This window comes from Brassica napus, chromosome C4, assembly GCF_020379485.1.
Source record: "Brassica napus cultivar Da-Ae chromosome C4, Da-Ae, whole genome shotgun sequence".
Lineage (NCBI taxonomy): Eukaryota > Viridiplantae > Streptophyta > Magnoliopsida > Brassicales > Brassicaceae > Brassica > Brassica napus.
Genome location: NC_063447.1, coordinates 10218417 through 10235321, shown reverse-complemented (window position 1 = coordinate 10235321; position 16905 = coordinate 10218417). Strand labels below are relative to the sequence as shown.

General features: G+C 36.8%; 3 protein-coding genes across 5 annotated transcripts; 1 reads left to right on the top strand and 2 right to left on the bottom strand.

Moving 5' to 3' along the window:
- Nucleotides 1–414: 414 nt before the first annotated feature.
- On the bottom strand, nt 415–2771 carry LOC106441207 (transcription factor GTE1). Of its 3 annotated transcripts, none has more exons than XM_013883028.3 (10): nt 2577–2672; nt 2375–2436; nt 2147–2278; nt 1871–2077; nt 1699–1776; nt 1399–1614; nt 1230–1328; nt 1088–1146; nt 851–1001; nt 415–763 (listed from the first exon to the last, which is right to left on the bottom strand). In XM_013883028.3, the coding sequence occupies exons 2-10, from the start codon at nt 2375–2377 to the stop codon at nt 569–571; spliced, it is 1140 nt and encodes a 379-aa protein (XP_013738482.1). In that variant the 5' UTR covers nt 2378–2436; nt 2577–2672; the 3' UTR covers nt 415–568. The 3 variants fall into 3 exon arrangements, with proteins under 3 accessions (XP_013738482.1, XP_048609494.1, XP_013738479.2); XM_048753537.1 differs by having other exon boundaries at nt 2375–2451; nt 2577–2650; XM_013883025.3 differs by lacking the exon at nt 2375–2436 and having other exon boundaries at nt 2577–2771.
- Nucleotides 2772–3560: 789 nt separating this feature from the next.
- On the top strand, nt 3561–4772 carry LOC125585106. Its single transcript, XM_048753536.1, has one exon. It carries the CDS (start codon nt 3872–3874, stop codon nt 4757–4759), a length of 888 nt encoding a protein of 295 aa, XP_048609493.1. The 5' UTR covers nt 3561–3871; the 3' UTR covers nt 4760–4772.
- Nucleotides 4773–4969: 197 nt separating this feature from the next.
- LOC106389730 lies at nt 4970–8459 on the bottom strand. Its single transcript, XM_048753535.1, has 6 exons — nt 7075–8459; nt 6826–6944; nt 6186–6758; nt 5800–6088; nt 5515–5705; nt 4970–5363 (listed from the first exon to the last, which is right to left on the bottom strand). Exons 1-6 carry the CDS (start codon nt 7810–7812, stop codon nt 5240–5242), a joined length of 2034 nt encoding a protein of 677 aa, XP_048609492.1. The 5' UTR covers nt 7813–8459; the 3' UTR covers nt 4970–5239.
- Nucleotides 8460–16905: the final 8446 nt, after the last annotated feature.

Sequence of the window (16905 nt, the reverse complement as noted above, 5' to 3'; positions counted from 1 at the left end):
AATGTGTAGGAAGTGGGTTTTCCTCGACCGACACCTGTTAAGGTGGTGGTGGGAGAGAATGATTAATTGACAAAACTAAAATCAGAAAGGCACTTGGACTTGGTCTGAAACCACCAAACTTGACGTCCCTTATTCTCCTCCTCCATAAGTGCTGGAAAGTGGGTTTCTTTCAGTCTCCATATGTGATAATGATTTATTGTCAATAAACACAATGCACATAAAACATAATCTGAATCTATGTAAGATCAAATTCAAAACGCCTTAGCCAATGTACTTGTTACCTTGGGAATCAAGAATGAAAAAGGAAGAAAACTATATAATGTTCATGAGATTGTAATAGAGATGTTATTTAACTTTCCGTTTTTTTTAATCTTGTTAAAAATGCTATGGATTTTTTGAAACCCCAATGCGCAATGGAAATAGGAAGTCTCTAATTCAGATTGATGTTCACCAGTTTCGTCTGTTCCAGTGTTCCTTGCGGGATTAACTTAACACACATAGATTAGAGAGAGAGAGGGAGAGAGAGAGAGAGAGAGAGAAAAAAAAAAAAAAAAAAAAAAGAAGAGATTCAAGCCTTCTTGGCTTTTTTAACTTTATTAGCTTTAATAGCTTCAGTGATCTCTCTCCTTCTTTTCGCAGCGGTCTTGTTCATCTCTCCACCATTATTGTTGTTTTGTGCGTTTGTTCCTCCTCCAGAGCTTTTGTTAGCTGCTTTCAGTGCTTCTTGCACAAACACCTTCAGCCTCCACAAAGTTACATCACTCTGTTCACAGAACAAAGAACAAAAAACCGTTATAACCATGCAAAACCGCAACAAAGAAACTGAATCAATGAATGTTTTGGAGTTTACCTGAAGATCAATGTCAAGCTCCACTTCTGGTGCTCCAGCAGGGAAATGCGGGTTGCCCTCTGAAACCATTTTCAGCGCCTTGGACAGATCCTCAGGAGAGAGTCGACCTAAAGCTGCAGAAAGTCCCTTCTTCTCTTGAGTGGAGAGCTTTCTGTTCATTTCAAAAATCAAAACGAAAATAAGAAGCAAGAACATTCATTAAGAGTAAAATGATTAACAGAAGAGATTGGTTAAAACCTGCATTTCTGAACCACTATCTCCCTGAGTTTCTCAAGCTCCTGATCAATCTCATACAGCTAAAGATACAAGCAAAAGACTCATCAATGCCCTGAAACAGAGAAACAACTTTTATAAACGATAGGGTCTTGTATTAGCCTACTTCGTTGCTTAAATCTCTAGCCTTCTCTGCTTGAGCAGCCTCCACAGCAAGCTGCTTACTAGCACGATCCTGAGCCTCTTCCTCTGCTTGTTTCTTTTCCTGTTTCATACCAAAACCAGTTTAACACAGTCACTCACATTACAAAGACAAGAATAATTAGAAAATGTACCTCTTCGACGAGTTTAGGCATAATGGTAAGCCATTTCTCCTCAAACTTCTCCAAGAGAGATTCAGCCATCACATAGACATCATGCTTCTCTTCGTTATATCTCATCGCGTTCTTGAAAACTAGCCTGACATCAGCATATATCTCCCGGACATTGCTATACTCCGAACCCTCCATTTTGGTTCTAATAGTTCCCAAATCCATTGGCTTCTCTATAACCTGAAAATTTAAAGAAAGATTTTATCAAAAAACAAAAAAAAAACACTCATTACACGAAGTTCCAAGGAAGGTTTGAATCTTAACCTTGTGATAATCATCGAGTCCTAGCCCTTCAACATCAACAGGTTCCAAAAACGGCCACGCCCATTTTTGTTGAGCAATCTAAGAAGACGAAAGGTTCAAATGCAAGTTTGAAGCTTCAAAGTACTTTCATCTTTATCTGAAAAATGTATTATCTATCATTTTCCGTGCTTACCTGACGAATAATGGTTGCAAACTGACGCATAAGTTCAGGGCTGGAAACATGTTTGCCTCTTGTTTTCTCTTTCCCAGCGGAGCTACACTTGGAGGGTTGAGACATAGCAACTTTTTTACCGCCGGAGTTACTCTTGGAAGTGTTCGTTTGACCTGCTCCGTCTTTGGTGGAGTAAAACTGTTCAACCTCCACTACATTTTGCTCAAGCTGCACTTCCAATGTAGAGATGTAAGAGACTTGAAAGTAATGACGATGCAAAGTGAAAGCAATTGTCACCTGATTGACTCTCTCGGTTATAACATCTACACAAGTCCCATAATCCTCAAGCTTACTCTCCTCATCTCCGTTGAGAACTTCGAGCTCTGAGTTCTCGACGACATCGCAGTTAGGGGCAAGCACAGGTTCCTCCTAAACAATAACATAAAGTAATCACACAACCTTCAAAGAACAAGCTTAAATTGCATCTCTTCACAATCATTTTAACTGAAAATTGAGTCGCTATACCATTTTCTAAGTGCTTAAATTGAGTAAAGGTGGAGACTTTATGATTACCCTTAAGGTGATTACTGAAAAGAAGACAGCTTGATTACCAAGCGGAACCAAAGGTAAATAAAAATTCAATCCTTTAACAGAGTATGGTATTGAATTCCAAGACAGAGAGAGAGAGAGAGAGTCTGTAGCTGTATAAGGAAGTAAGAGTATGTACCTTGACGTTTACGGACATTGGAGACGCGTGGTACTGACTCGCGAGCTTTTCCACGGACCAGGAGACGCAGGAAGGAAGGACGAAGCAGAGAAGGTCAGCTAACCCTTCTTCGCTCTTTTCCCGGTTTAGGGTTTGGAACAAAAAAGGCTCTTCGAATCTGGGCTTCTTTGTTCGGCCCATTAATGATTTTACCTGTTTTTTTTATTTTCTATAACATTCCAAAATTTAATATTGTATTTTTTTTTTTTGAAAAAAAACAAAAAAAAAATAAAAACTGATCACGCAAATGTTAAACGTGTATGGCATGTATTAATATGTCTAGTTTCCTTGTTAAACAAATAAAAAATATGGTTTTGGTCGATTCTTAGGAACCCATATAGTATTTTTTCAAGAATAGGTAAAAGCTATGAAAACGGAGAAAATCTTGAATGGTAAATGGCTTTCGAAAAAGAAAAAATCCATAGCATTTTTTAATTTGACAACAATAAAAAAAAAAATTGTATTTATTTCCAAAATCAGTTTCTAATATTTTTTTGTCAAGATTCAAAATCATTTGATTATTTATACTCATCCTTTTATTATTTAATTTTCAAATCATTTTCTAATATTTTTTGGCAATATTCCGAAGAGAAATTTCCTAAGATAGCTTTTTAAGTTTTTGTCACAAAAATAGTACTCAGTGATAAAAATGACCAAAATAAGTTTTATGAAAAAATAAAAATACATTTATACCTTTTTTTGAACATTTATATCATAGGGTTAACTAATCTAGATTTATGTTTTAGAGTTAAGATGTGGAGTTTTGAGGATAAAGTTTCAAGTTTTAAAAAATAAAAAAATTAAAATTAAAATATTCAAAATAAAAAAAAGTTATTTTGATTATTTTATTTATTGAATTCTCTTTTGTCACAGAAACTTTTAAATTTTGCCCTACTCAGAATTCATTTGATTATCCTCATGACCTCATCATGTACCTCATCATTCACATACACTGGTCAGAAAAGCCAATGGTCAAAATGTGAACACATTGAGTATATTCATATATTATCATGCATCATCTTGATTTTTTTTCTATATTCAAATATTATCATTCACCTCCTTCACACCGCCTATGTACTAACACCCCTACATGTTAGTCACCACTTCTCCACGCCGCCATAGACGTGCTTTCCACTTCTTCCCCGTTTTATATATATATCCTATGAATTCTACGTTTCTAATCCAACCCTAAGCATCTCACCTCTTACTTTTCCTTCACCTTTGTTAGTATATTACCTTAGATTACTAAGTTTATTATGTCTCCTCCATCGTTGATTGTGTTAGAAGATGGTCTAACCAACAAATGGAGCAATGACGAGTGGCAGCGTCTCGGCGTTTTCTCCGGAGAAAACCCTAACCCTACTTTCAATTTCTTAGTGAAGAATCCGCTGACAGTTTCACCGGTTCTCTCCCGCCCATCTCTTAAAGATGAAAGCTTCAGGATGGTTTTACCTTTGGCCATGTCTCCGCCAAGAGACAACGCCGTGCCGCTTCCTGTTCTTCCCGAGCCGATGATGAAGCCACGGAAGAAGCTTGGCCACCAAGAATCCATGTTTTCTTTTGGAAAAGCTAGGTGTCCCATGAAAAACTTCATCCACGAAGAAGAAGAAGAGTTCAAGTGCAACGCCTTCTGTCTCTCCCTCCGTGGATTTGGCAAGCAAAAACATGTGAGGTCACCGAAAAGCAACGACGATTCGTCTGTAAAAAAGAAGAAGATGACCAAAGCGTCATCGTTTTCACACTCCACAGTTTCCTTAAATGCCTCGTTTGAGAAGTTTGAATGTGGCTCGTGGGCTTCAACAACAACTGCTCTGGCCCGAGAAAACAACCGGTTGTACTTCGATCTACCCGTGGAGATGATCAAATGTGGCCGTGGAAGCGGCGGAGAGGTCCAAGAACCAACGAGTTTGGGTTTCTTCTTCGACAAGGAAAGAGAAAGTTTACCTTTGAGAAGTGTTCTAAAGACTTCTCGGTCGGAAAGGCAACAAAGGGGTTGTTCGGCTGAGACATCACCGCATCGCCGTGTCAGGTTTTCAACCACGACCTCGGTTTCATGCCCGACTTCACCGCGGTCGTGTATCACCCCACGCTTGCTTAAAGCTAGAGATGACTTCAACACGTTCTTAGCAGCACAGAACGCGTGAAGAACTTAAGAAAACATAGCACTATAATAAGACTTACTATAATATATGTTCGTATCTACAAGTAACCGGCATGTATATAACAATGATGAAGGATTACGATATTGATCCTCCACATGTATCACCTTTGATCCGAATATTAAGCTTTCTTTTTGGTACTAATTTTCCCATCATTGTTTTTATATTGGTACATAATTAATAAAACGTATAATATAAACGGTAAATACTAAACCTTTCAACATCGTACAAACTTGATGGAAGGAAAGTAAAAAGGTATGTGTCTTTACAAGAAGAAGAAAATTTCACCGTCAAGAAAAGAGTTGATATGAATCTCTGAGGCAGATCCAAAATGCAAACGCCCTCCAGTCAAACGTAAAAGCAAACAAATGAAGAAAAAAAAGGGTGGGTTATACAACAAACAAACGTGTGTAAGGTTAAGGTGAAGTATTGTTAGCGTTTTGAACCGTTGGTTTCATGAGTTGTTTAGGTGCTTGAATCGAGGAAGACGCGAACAACGTCTAGAATCTTAGCACGACAAATAGGGCATTTCCCGCCATTACATTGTAGTTCGTTTGCGCATCTTAGGCATGTGCACATGTGTCCGCACCTACATAAATTAACCGCAACAAATTTGTAGGAACGTGTAAACAAAATTAAAAAAAAAAACTAGTACCAAATTTTTTTTTATAAAAAAAACCCTGAAAAAGACAAAAGTGAAATGTTTTTTTAAATAACCAAAAGATAGGTGACTTGGTTACCTGTATAGAAGTGTTTCAACTTGCGATTCGTTACAAACGAAGCATTTGCGTTTCAGGGGATTTTCGCGGTGAACTGACTTTTGAAGGGTAGCGTTTACGTCCAAACACGTTTTGACAGAGTCACGTAGCTCCGACATGTCTAGCTGGAGCTGTAGAATCTGTGTTCTCAATTCGCTTATAATCTCCATCTCCTGAAACATTTTGGTGACATAAAAAATGTCAGATCTCATCAAAATTAATTGCTGTTTTTTTTTTTGGACATGTCAATGAGTGAAGAAGACACACAGTAGACTGAGGAGTGTGCAGAGGTGATAAGTCAGGTGTGGAAGAAACTCCTATGTCCTGAGAACTCCATGATCCTGCCGGTGATGGGGCAAATAACTGCGATGACGTGTGGCTCAAGTCATCTCTGACTTCTTCGTCGTCTTCATCTTCTCCTTGGCCTATGTCACATTCTTGTTCCTCTTTACCAGCTTCCTCGATTCTCTGAACCGGATGTGTCTGAACACGGGACATCATGAGCTTATCGATCTTCTCTCGCAATTCGCTCTGGAGGAAATCAGAAACTGTTCTTCTGTATGGTCAATAAAAAGATGTTTTGAATTAAGAAATATGATGTCACAAAAAAAATAAAAAATAAAGAAATATGAATTATTTTCATTTTGTTTTACCTCTCAAGGAGTCTGCATATATCGTCTTTGTCAGATCGAGTGTTCATCACTTCCAAGTAGCGCGATTTCCTCAGATCTTCCCAGTAAGTCCGAGGCCGAGATATTTCAGTAAACCAGTCGCTGCTCATTTCTCCGTAATAAGATTGTTCATCCTCATACTCTTCTTGATATTCCCATACAAACGACGTTTCTTGTGACTCAAGGAACGGTGTTTCATGAGTTCCATATGTACGGCTTTCCACAATGTTCGCCACTTCCTTCTCCAGTGTACGCGGTTCTTGAAGAGTTACGATGGTGTGGGGGCTTGTGTTATCAGTTTTTCTTTTCAAAGCTTCTTGTACCGTGGTTTCTTGCAGCTGACGGTAACTCATCTTTGCTTCGGTTTCTTTGTTGCGTGAGTTTGCTTCCTCTATCTTGTGGTTTCGAGGGCATAACCGCTCTGTGGAAGACGTTTCTAGAAGAATAGTAGTGTCTTTTGGCTTCATGCTCTCGGTACTTTTCTCTGTTTCTAAGGTAGTTTCTTGTCTCTTCTTCCGTTGTGCTTCAGAAGTGGCGTTTGCCCCGAATCTTTCCCTATTTAACGATGTAAAGATTGAGAGCTGAACTTGTAAAAAGAGAATAGAAAGGTTCTTGATCTCACCTTAGGTTAACAACTGTAGAACCAAATTCAAAGCGACTCAGATCAGGTGTTTTTGCGCTAGAAAGATGACGGTCTTGAATCAGTAGGCCGCGTTTGAGAGTCCTTAACCTCAACATTGACTGTGTTAACAAGGAAAAGCGAGAGAGTTTAAACTCTGAGACTGGGTTTATTTTGTAACTTAAGAAAGTTATGAGCTATATTTATAAAACATGTGGAAATTTAGGGTGGTTTCTCAAAAATGCAGGTAACCTGGAGGCGACCGCGTTGAGTAAATTTAGAAACTGCGTTGCGTCCAGCAAGCGACTCCAATTCGCGATGACGGTCGCGTTCCAAACGCATAAGCAAATCGGAGAAAGCTTGCCGTCCTCGGAGCCGCGGCGAACAAGTAACCACCGGAAAACTACTTTTCTCCTGCTTCGGCGTTTTAACGTTCAGCACGTCGGCGGCACCGACGTTATCGCCGGCGGTTAGCTTCAGTTTCCGGATAATCTCAGCGACCCGGCCCCATTTGCTCTCTCCGGGATCAGGAACCGTACCGAGAGCACCGGATTCAATCTCCACCGTCGGATCATTATTCTTAGACTCGTTCTCGGATTCAGACTCTCCGTCGATGGGTGGAGCCGAAAGGTTGGTTTCTTCTTGAACGCTCTCTGTCGCTTGGCCATGGACCGGCGATGAGTTTCCGGCGCTGGATCGGTTCAGCCTCGCCTCCCATATCTGCACAAGAGAAGAAGCTCCTCCACGTTTGTCGTTTCTCTTCGTGCTGTCGGAAAAGTTGTTTCCTTTGCCGGTACGTGGTTTCTCCGGCGACCCAAGACGGCTTTTGTTCTTCTTTTTCGGATTCTTTTTGAAAACGGCGTCGTGGTTGTTCTGCCTTTGGTTGCGATCTCTGAGGATGATACATCCGAAGTTAGATCGCAAAGAGGCGATCTCAAACTGAGGAGACGCCATTGCGTTAACGATCAAGAAGACGAAGACAAACAACATAAAGACTCATCTTTGATCGGATCTCGATCTTGTGAAATGTTTGTCTCTCTCCAAAAGGGGAAAGAAGAAGAAAGAAGGAAGAAAAGTTGGTTTTTTTGTAACTAACTGAAGGTACTAATTTTCTCTCTCTCTGTTTCAGCTAAAACCAGAGTAACGAGTGGTGTTAAGACAAAGGTAACGATGAAGAAACAGAATTTCAGTGCAACTGTGTGTTTGTTTTATCTATTTTTAGAATGACCAGTAAAAAGAACAGAACTGCGAGTCAGTCATTGAACTGTTTTGTGTTTATCCTCTAAACTTGGAAACGTGTCGGAGAAAAAGGAAAGAATACAAAACAGAGTGTAAAAGTTAAGGAAAGACAGATTCGAGATGAAGACAAGTAGTTAAGTTGAGTGTCTCGAGGAAGCTTCTAAAGGCGTTGGGAATGCAGAAAGCGTTCACTTGGGATAATAAAAAATGTATCTTTTGAAAGTTTATTAGCGTTGGAATTTATGAAGGCGTGGAGGGTCCAAAGGAGCCGTTGGCATATGGGGACCATTTGGATCAACTCTTGATTTATTTTCATTAAACTGTTTTTAAAAACCTGCATAACTTTCTAGATCAAGCTTCAGAGATTTTTTTGCGCCAAAAATAATGTATAGTGTTTGCTAAATCAAAAATGATCTATTGTGACATAAAACTATTATTCATCGACATATAATTAAATTACCAAAGCAGAGTCTAAATGAGACGGCAACAGAAAGATATAAATTCATATTCTATAGTATTAAGTTTTCCTTTCCTCGGTCCTATATGCGTTCGTACTTCGTTCGAACTAAGAATTCAATTTGTCGTAAAATATGGTTGAGATCAACAATCTTTTCATGGTTTCCTCTTTAATTAGTCACACGAAAGGCGGGAGATGAGTCAAACCAAACCAACTAACTAACCAAAAATTGAATATTAATTGTTCTTACAAGACAATGGATAGTATAGGTTTGGGTACACAATCGTGTTCTTAAACTATTGTAGGATAAATGGGAGATCCGTGATGTTCTTCTAGAAGGTGGGCTCAATGCTAGTGAGCAACATGAACTTTCCAGAGTATGGTTAGGGGATCATGAATTTTAGTGTGGTATCCGAGGACGTTCTGGGAATCATAGTCGGAAGAGTCAGAAAACATAAAATATGAAAATAGTTCATTTGAAATAGTTCATTGTGAGCTGGGCCAAACAAGTAGAATAATTAAATATGTCGCCTGGTGAGTTAGGTATCAATCTAATATGTCGTTTGGTGAGTTATTTATGGTGAAAGCAAGGAACAATGTTCTTCAGTGAGCTCTAAAATGCTTTCAAGAGAATGGATAAATATCATGAACTGGCCGAATGACTGAATTAGTGTCGATGAAGAAATGAGCAACAGACATGGATGAATTTATCAGGAGGGTAAAAAAAAATTGTGGATCATTTTAAGGGGGATTTGCCAAATATGGCTCAAAATTTGACTTTGATTGTAAAAAATTTGACTTTGATTGCAAAAGTATACCCAAACTTGAATCAAATGCAAAACTAACCTAGAAGCTTTGTGAAATTACCTTAAGCCATTTTTACGAATATAGCCCTAATAAGTCGTATGAGATGCTGGAAGTCGTCTAGACGACCTACAAGTAAGTCGTCTGGTGTAGTTGATCTTAAAAATAATTTTTAAATTTTTTAAAAAATATTTCAACAAATGAAAAATTAAAATTATGTAACTATAAACAGTTTTAAGTAATGTAAATTAAGATATAATAAAATTGAATAGTTTTCGGCATAGATGAGTGAAAGTAGTTAATCATGATATTCTTTGGTTTTATGGTTTGACAACATATGTTGTAGTATTGTATGTATTCTTAGGGTTAGATTTTGGAAAGCTTGATTTTTTTTTTAATTTAATTTTGACTTATAAGTGTTTATTTTTGTGTATACTAAACACTTTTGAAGTTTAATTTGATTTTATGAAGTGTTTAGTTAGTTAATTAAGTTTAGGGGTTATGTTTAGGGTCTAGACGACTAACTTGTAAGTCGTCAGGTGAATAATTTAAACCAGACGACTTACATGTAAGTCGTCCAAATATTCCCGCCTAAATGTTTTAAAAATTATTTTTCTGCTTAAATAATTTAAACCAGACGACTAGGAAGTCTTCTATTTTAGTTTCCCGCTAAAAATATTTTAGTTTTCCGCTAAAAATATTTTAGATTCCCGCTAAAAATATTAAAGTCTTCTGGGTGACTTACAAGTAAGTCGTTTAGGAAGTCGTCTGAATCAAAAATATTTAACCTAATTGGATTTTTTGTCTCCCTATATAAAGAAAAATTTACACATTTTCTCTCATTCTCTCAAATGGCTGCAACAAAAATGTAATGTTCATTATTCTAAAACTCTTCAACCTCTCTCTAATCTCTTTGAACTTATAAACACTAAGCTTTATATCAATTTATTGTTTTTGTCTCATGTCTTTCTCACTAATTTATCTTGTTTTTGCAGGTTTTTCATCACATGATTCTCATCTTCCACTCATTTAAAGGTAGATCTAACAATTTTAGATATGTATTTTTGTGTGTTCTATAAAAATAGATTTATCTAATTTTTCACTCATTTTCTCTGTTTTTAAGCCATTTGAACGTTTTTGGATATGCATGTTTTTCAGATCTGAATTTGGATATGCAGGTTTTTCAAATCTGGAAGACGTCTTGTACGACTTACCTGTTACTCGTCTAAAATCAAAGATTTCCTGGAAGCCGTCTGACGGAGTCTTCTCCCATGTCTCTCCCTTTCATAACAGATCTGAGCGTTTTGGTAAGTTTTTATGTCTGATTTTTCTTCATTTGATAATTTTCTGTTGTATAAAGTTCTTACTTTTTTCCCAAACTAAAACTCTACAAACCTACTCTAATCTCTTTGACTTGAAAACACCAAACTTTATATGAATTTTTCAGTTTTGTCTCATGTCTTTCTCACTAATTTATTTTTTTTTGCAGGTTTTTAATTAGATGGTTCTCATCTTCCACTCATTTAAAGGTAGATCTATTAATTTTAGGTATGTATTTTTGTGTGTTCTATAAACGTAGATTTATCTAATATTCCTCTCATATTCTCTGTTTTTAAGCCATTTGAACGTTTTTTGATATGCAGGTTTTTCAGATCTGGATTTGATATGCAGGTTTTTCAGATCTGGAAGACTTCAGGGACGACTTACCTGTTCGTTGCTAAAATATAATGCGCTAGACGACTTCCAGGAAGTCTTCTGACGAAGTTTTTTTTCATATCAAGTGGAGTCTAAGCTTGTCTTTGTAGAGGAATGATCAATAATAGTTTTGTTAGTGGTCTGTTTTGTGATTTGCATGTCTACTCTTTTAGTTGTGAATTTTTTGTAAAATCAGTAATAATGTTTCCCAAGATGTAATATATGTGCTAACAATGTGTTTACACATTTACAAATCAATGAAATAATATGCTTCAATAGCCTTTTTCTTATCTTTGGATCTCCCATATGCAATAATAAACTCTAATGGCCTTCTTCTCATCTTAATAAACAAGAATGTTGGTAGCCTCATATTGATACAATATTTTAAGAAGCATTTTAACCCTTCTTCCAACTCATAACAATAATCATCATTCGTGTCTATAACAATAATACTTAAGAGATGGAAACAAACAATAGTAACTAGTCAAAGCATATCACATTTTTTACAAGTTTGTGTTGAAAAACTTAGTCAAATTTAGTAAAACTAAGGGAGAAAACATATTTTGAAAATATGAGTTTTACAGTTAGCCCTGGGCATAAAAACCGGATCCGAAAACCCAAACCGGAACCGATCCGAAATGAACCGGTTCGGTTTGGTTTCGGTCATGCCATATATACCCATCGGATATTGCATCATTTACCCATGGATATCGGTTCGGTTTCGGTTTTTACCCGGAACCGATTGGGTTACCCGAATACCCGAATACAAATCATTAAACCATACTTACCTTAGCCTCTTCCACTTCCCCAAATTTCTCGATTCTCTCCGATATTATTGATTTTGGCCGTTCAATCCAAAGACAAATCTGGAATCCTCTAACCGTTTAGGTTATCCACCATCAGCGTCATCTAGAAACAAATCTGAGGTATGTCTCTCTAAAATTCTACTCTTGTTCTTGTTCTGTTTTTGATTCTCTGTTTCTCTGATTTGATTCTCTGTTTTTGATTCCTTGTTTCTCTAATTTGCTATTTGTTTTTGATAGCTAATTTATTTCACTTGTAACTCGTTGATACAAATAGCGTCTAATGACTCTCATCGAGAGGCAATGGGTGAAGATAGTGGACAAGAGACAGAAGAAGATGTTGAAACACAACAAAGTCCTGAGAATAAAGGCAAAAGAAAAGGCAAAGGAGTTGTTGGTTCTAGTCGAGGGGAAAGGAAGAAGACAAGATCTCGTGTTTGGGAACATTCCAAAAGACAAGAAAATGACTACGACAAATGTAATTGTCGATATTGTGGGAAGGAGATGTCTTGTCCAACATCGTCTGGAACTTCTAACCTGTTGAAACACTCGGAAGTATGCAAGTCACACGCTGCCTTTAAAGCTGCAAAAGCGTTCAATGAGCAGCAAAGTCAGACAGAGTTAAATCAAGATCAAGAAGGGAAGTGTCTGAAGCAGTGTTCCATGAAGCTACAAACGAGATGATCGTATTAGCTGAGTTGCCGTTAGCTTTCAGCGAATGTCTAGGCTGGAGACATTTCTGCAATAAGATGAAGCTTGACAATCCTCAGTCTCGCCGAACATGTACAAGGAAAGTAGTGAAGATGTATGTTGAAAGGAAAGCATCAATGAAGAAATTTTTTGGAGAGAACAAGCACAGATTGTCCCTCACTACAGATATATGGGTTGCTCCATACACAAAAGCCAGCTACATGGTAATAACTGCCCATTTTATTGATGTCAATTGGAAGCTAAAGAAGATGATCATTAGTTTCAAGAATGTATCAGATCATAAAGGAAGCACGATCTCTAAAGTGCTTCTAGATTGCTTATCTGAGTGGAATATAAAGAAGGTCTTTTCTATAACAGTGGACAATGCAACAGCAAACACTTCGGCTATGAGGAGGTTCAAAAAAGGATTCATTTTGCAAAATGGCGATGGAGCATTGTTTCTCAAAGGTGACTTTCTACATATTAGGTGTTCAACGCACATACTGAATCTGATTGTGAAAGAAGGTATGATGGAGGTTGATGATAGTTTGACAGCAATCAGAAATGGTATTCAGTATGTAAGGTCTTCAGGCAACGGACAACAGTCTTTTGAGTTTCGTGTGGACACAGGAAAGATTACAAGGGGAAGCTTACCATTAGATGTGAGTACCAGGTGGAATTCAACCTATCTTATGCTTGACCAAGCATTGAAGTTCAGATTGGCATTTGAGAAGATGGAGGCTGAAGATAAACCTTACAATGACTACTTCATGGAAATTGTTGATAGGCAAAAGCGGATTAGACCACCATCTACTCGAGACTGGGAAGAAGCTGAGAGGTTGGTGCAATTTCTTATCATATTTTACAATTCCACATTAGTTCTTTTAGCTTCTTCATCCATTACTGCCCATAAGATCTACAATGAGATAGTCACTATTACTAGGAATATTCCTGGTCCTGATGAAGAATTACGGTTCAAAGCATTGGATATGATGGGGAAATTGCAGAAGTATTAGAATCCTTTCTCAGAAGCAAATGATAATCCGAAATTAAAAGACCGTGTAATGAATAAGCTTCTAATTGTTGCAAGCGTTTTTGATCCAAGGAAGAAGATGAACTTTGCTCACTTATGTTTTGAGAAGTTTTATGGGAAATAGAGCATTGAGTATGTGCTATTGTCTGAGTCTGTAACGGATATCTTGAATCGTCTGTATGATGAATATAGTAGAAATGAGAAGAAGGATAAACAAGGAATTTCATTTTCTTCAGAGTCACAAGGAGCATCGTCCCAAGATCAGCTTAGAGATACAGTTTTTGAGGAGAGGGTGCTTGGAAATGGTGTCGGTTATGAGAGAATGGATAATCTTTATGAAGAGCTTGTACAACAGACATGAACCCAAGATGCATCAAGTGAGTTAGAGTTGTATTTAAAGGAGGATGTGGAGATCCCGGAACTGATGAAAGGTTCTGATTATGATGTCCTTTCATGGTGGAAGAGAAACAGTCCCAAGTACCCTATTTTGTCTTTAGTTGCTAAGGATATTCTTGCAGTTCAAGTGTCTTCTGTCACTTCAGAATCAGCTTTCAGCACTAGTGGGAGAGTGTTAGATCCATCTAAAAGCTGTTTGACACATTATTGAAGTGTTGTTGTGTACTGAACAGTGGTTGAAGTGTGAAATCCATATGAATGAAAAAGGTGTGTTCACAATTGAACAAATCCTTGCAGTTGTGAAGGATCAGGATGATCTTATGAGAGGTAAACAACTCAATTCTTCACTAATTTTGATATCTGCATTTTTTTTAAATGTTTAACTTGTGAGTTTTATGTTTTCTGTTGTGGTGTAGAATTTGAACCTGATTTTAACAACCATGGAGCTTAAGGTTTGAAGTATGTGTGCCAACAATCTCGACAACCTGAGTCTCAAGCTTGCTAAAGCTTGAATGTTGTTTTATCTCATTTACTATTTGGTGTTCCAGTTTGAATTTTTGTCCTTTGCTTGAAGCCTTGAATGTTGGTTTATCTTATTTACTATTTGGTGTTATCGTTTGAATGATTTAAACTTTGAATTATGGTTTGTGATTGATTTTTTGCTTGTCTTTAAACGTTAAAACAGATGCATGCGTGTCTTCTTTCATTTCAGACTTATTTTGTTTCATTTCGGTTCTTAGTTTCATTTCGGTTTTTTGCTTCATTTCGGTTACCCGGATTTTACCCGAACCCAAACCGAATATCCGAATGCCCATGGCTAGTTTTACATATCTTGAAGTTACTTATCACTCTTAAATATACAAGTTATTCAAAAACTAGCGTAGAAGACTTAAAAACTAGCTTATAAGACTTCCACGTAAGTGTTCTCGGATCAGTTAGAAACTTTAAATAACGTGAATGTTGGTAACCTCATAAATATCATCAATTAAGTTATAAATTTCATTCAGTAGCCCTAATATTGACTAATACACATGAGTTAACAAAAAAATATTAAAAAGTCTTTATAGGTTTAGAGAAAATGAAAGTTTACTAAACATTGACGCATATGACTTCCACAGAGGTCATCCATTTAGGTTAGTTTTGCAATTGATTTTTAACCTAGACGACTTACAGGTTAGTCGTCCACCTTTGTTTGATAAAAAAAATCGAGACGACTTACATCGAGACGACTTACATGTAAGCCGTCTCGCGAGAACGGGTTAGTTTTGCATTTGACCAGAATGTGTCAGAAATTTAACTTTTCCTGGACAACTTACAAGTTAGTCGTCCAGTAGAAAATTAAAAAAATAATATTTTGTTTTTTCTAGACGACTAACTTGTAAGTCGTCTCAGATTAGTTTTGCAATTGAATTATTAAACAAATTTATTTTTCTAGACGACTTACACGTTAGTCGTCTCGAGTTTTTTTTTCCTAGACGACTAACCTGTAAGTCGTCCAAGATAAGCAAGATTTGACCAGAATCTCAGAATAAAATCTTGGACGACTTACTTTTAAGTCGTCGGACAGACGACATCCATGTGAGTCTTCTAGAAAAAAAAACTCTTTTGTTTAATATTTCAATTGCAAAACTAACCTGAGACGACTTACATGTAAGTCGTCTAGAAAAAAAAGATATTATTTTTTTATTTTTCTACTAAACAACTAACTTGTAAGTCGTCCAGGAAAAATCAAATTTCTGACACATTCCGGTCAAATGCAATACTAACCTGTTTTCCTTAGAGTCTCGATTTTTTTTATCAAACAAAGGTGGACGACTAACCTGTAAGTCGTCTAGAAAAAATAAATTAAAAGTCAATTACAAAACTAATCTCTGCATTGACCAGACGACTTCCAGGTAAGTCGTCTACAGCCAGAAGACTTACCTGTAAGTCGTCTGGATGAACATATTTGGAAAAAATCTCAATTTCATAGTTTCAACCAGTGAGATAACTTGTTTAGCACACATAAGTCTTCTCTAAGCACCCAGAATCTCAAACAAAAGTGACCCACCAAGAATCGTTAGCTTCAATGGCTCTATGAACCATAAAAAATTTAGAATCAAAATTTTGGTTTTTTTTGGATGAATACGGAGAAAAAGTGAAAGAGAAGTTGTTTTTAGTTCATAAGAATTGAGAAAGAAAGATTGTAAATCGATTTTTAGGTGCATTAAGAGTTTCAAATTGGTTGTCCATGGTGGTTGGTGTATGGCAATGACAATATTGTGAATACTTGAGGAATATGAGAATGATATAGTAAAATATGCATTTTCGAAAAGAAAAAAAAATGATGGCATATTCGTGAATAATCTGAACTTTAGGGATGAAAGAGACAAGTAAAAGTTTCAAAAAAACATGAATTAGTTTTGTGTTTGACTTCAATTTTTGAGTTATATTTGCAAAACTCCTCATTTTAACATGCACATTAAAGAGGGTAAAAATACATTTACTTAACATCTGACACGAAGGCCATCTCAATAAAATAAAAGAAATTGATAGGTTTGCACCGCATAGATCAATTTCAAATTTATCGTAGTTATGACCGTCATGTGAAAATACAAATATTCAACAGTGATCTGTTAGACTAACAATTTAATTAGTAGTATATGAAAAGATGTACCTGTGGATGTACATAGATCAAGAAATGCCGTTGGACCAGTGATAATAGGGAATCACTATATCCTGAAACGAATTAATCGATTGGCGAAAAGTTACACATAAGTTTTAGTGGACACTGGACACTGTGCAATTGTTACCAAATAGTACTATTCTTTAGAGGCCATTCCAAACATGCGTCCCAACGACCAACGTATACCAACAAGTGGAGTTAATGTTATTTATCATCCTCTCTTTAGTGTGTGATGATGTGAAATATTTTATCTGAATTACTGACTAAATATTAAAATGTGACGGCAGCCTACAAGATATAT

Coding starts and splice junctions, on each gene's coding strand:
- LOC106389730 (XM_048753535.1), bottom strand. CDS start 7,812: ATGTTGTTTGTCTTCGTCTTCTTGATCGTTAACGCAATGGCGTCTCCT. Junction 5,706..5,799: donor TGCACACTCCTCAGTCTACT/GTGTGTCTTCTT, acceptor AAAATGTTTCAG/GAGATGGAGATTATAAGCGA. Junction 5,364..5,514: donor GTTGAAACACTTCTATACAG/GTAACCAAGTCA, acceptor TAATTTATGTAG/GTGCGGACACATGTGCACAT.
- LOC125585106 (XM_048753536.1), top strand. CDS start 3,872: ATGTCTCCTCCATCGTTGATTGTGTTAGAAGATGGTCTAACCAACAAA.
- LOC106441207 (XM_013883025.3), bottom strand. CDS start 2,756: ATGGGCCGAACAAAGAAGCCCAGATTCGAAGAGCCTTTTTTGTTCCAA. Junction 1,615..1,698: donor GACTCGATGATTATCACAAG/GTTAAGATTCAA, acceptor TTAAATTTTCAG/GTTATAGAGAAGCCAATGGA. Junction 764..850: donor AGCTTGACATTGATCTTCAG/GTAAACTCCAAA, acceptor TTCTGTGAACAG/AGTGATGTAACTTTGTGGAG.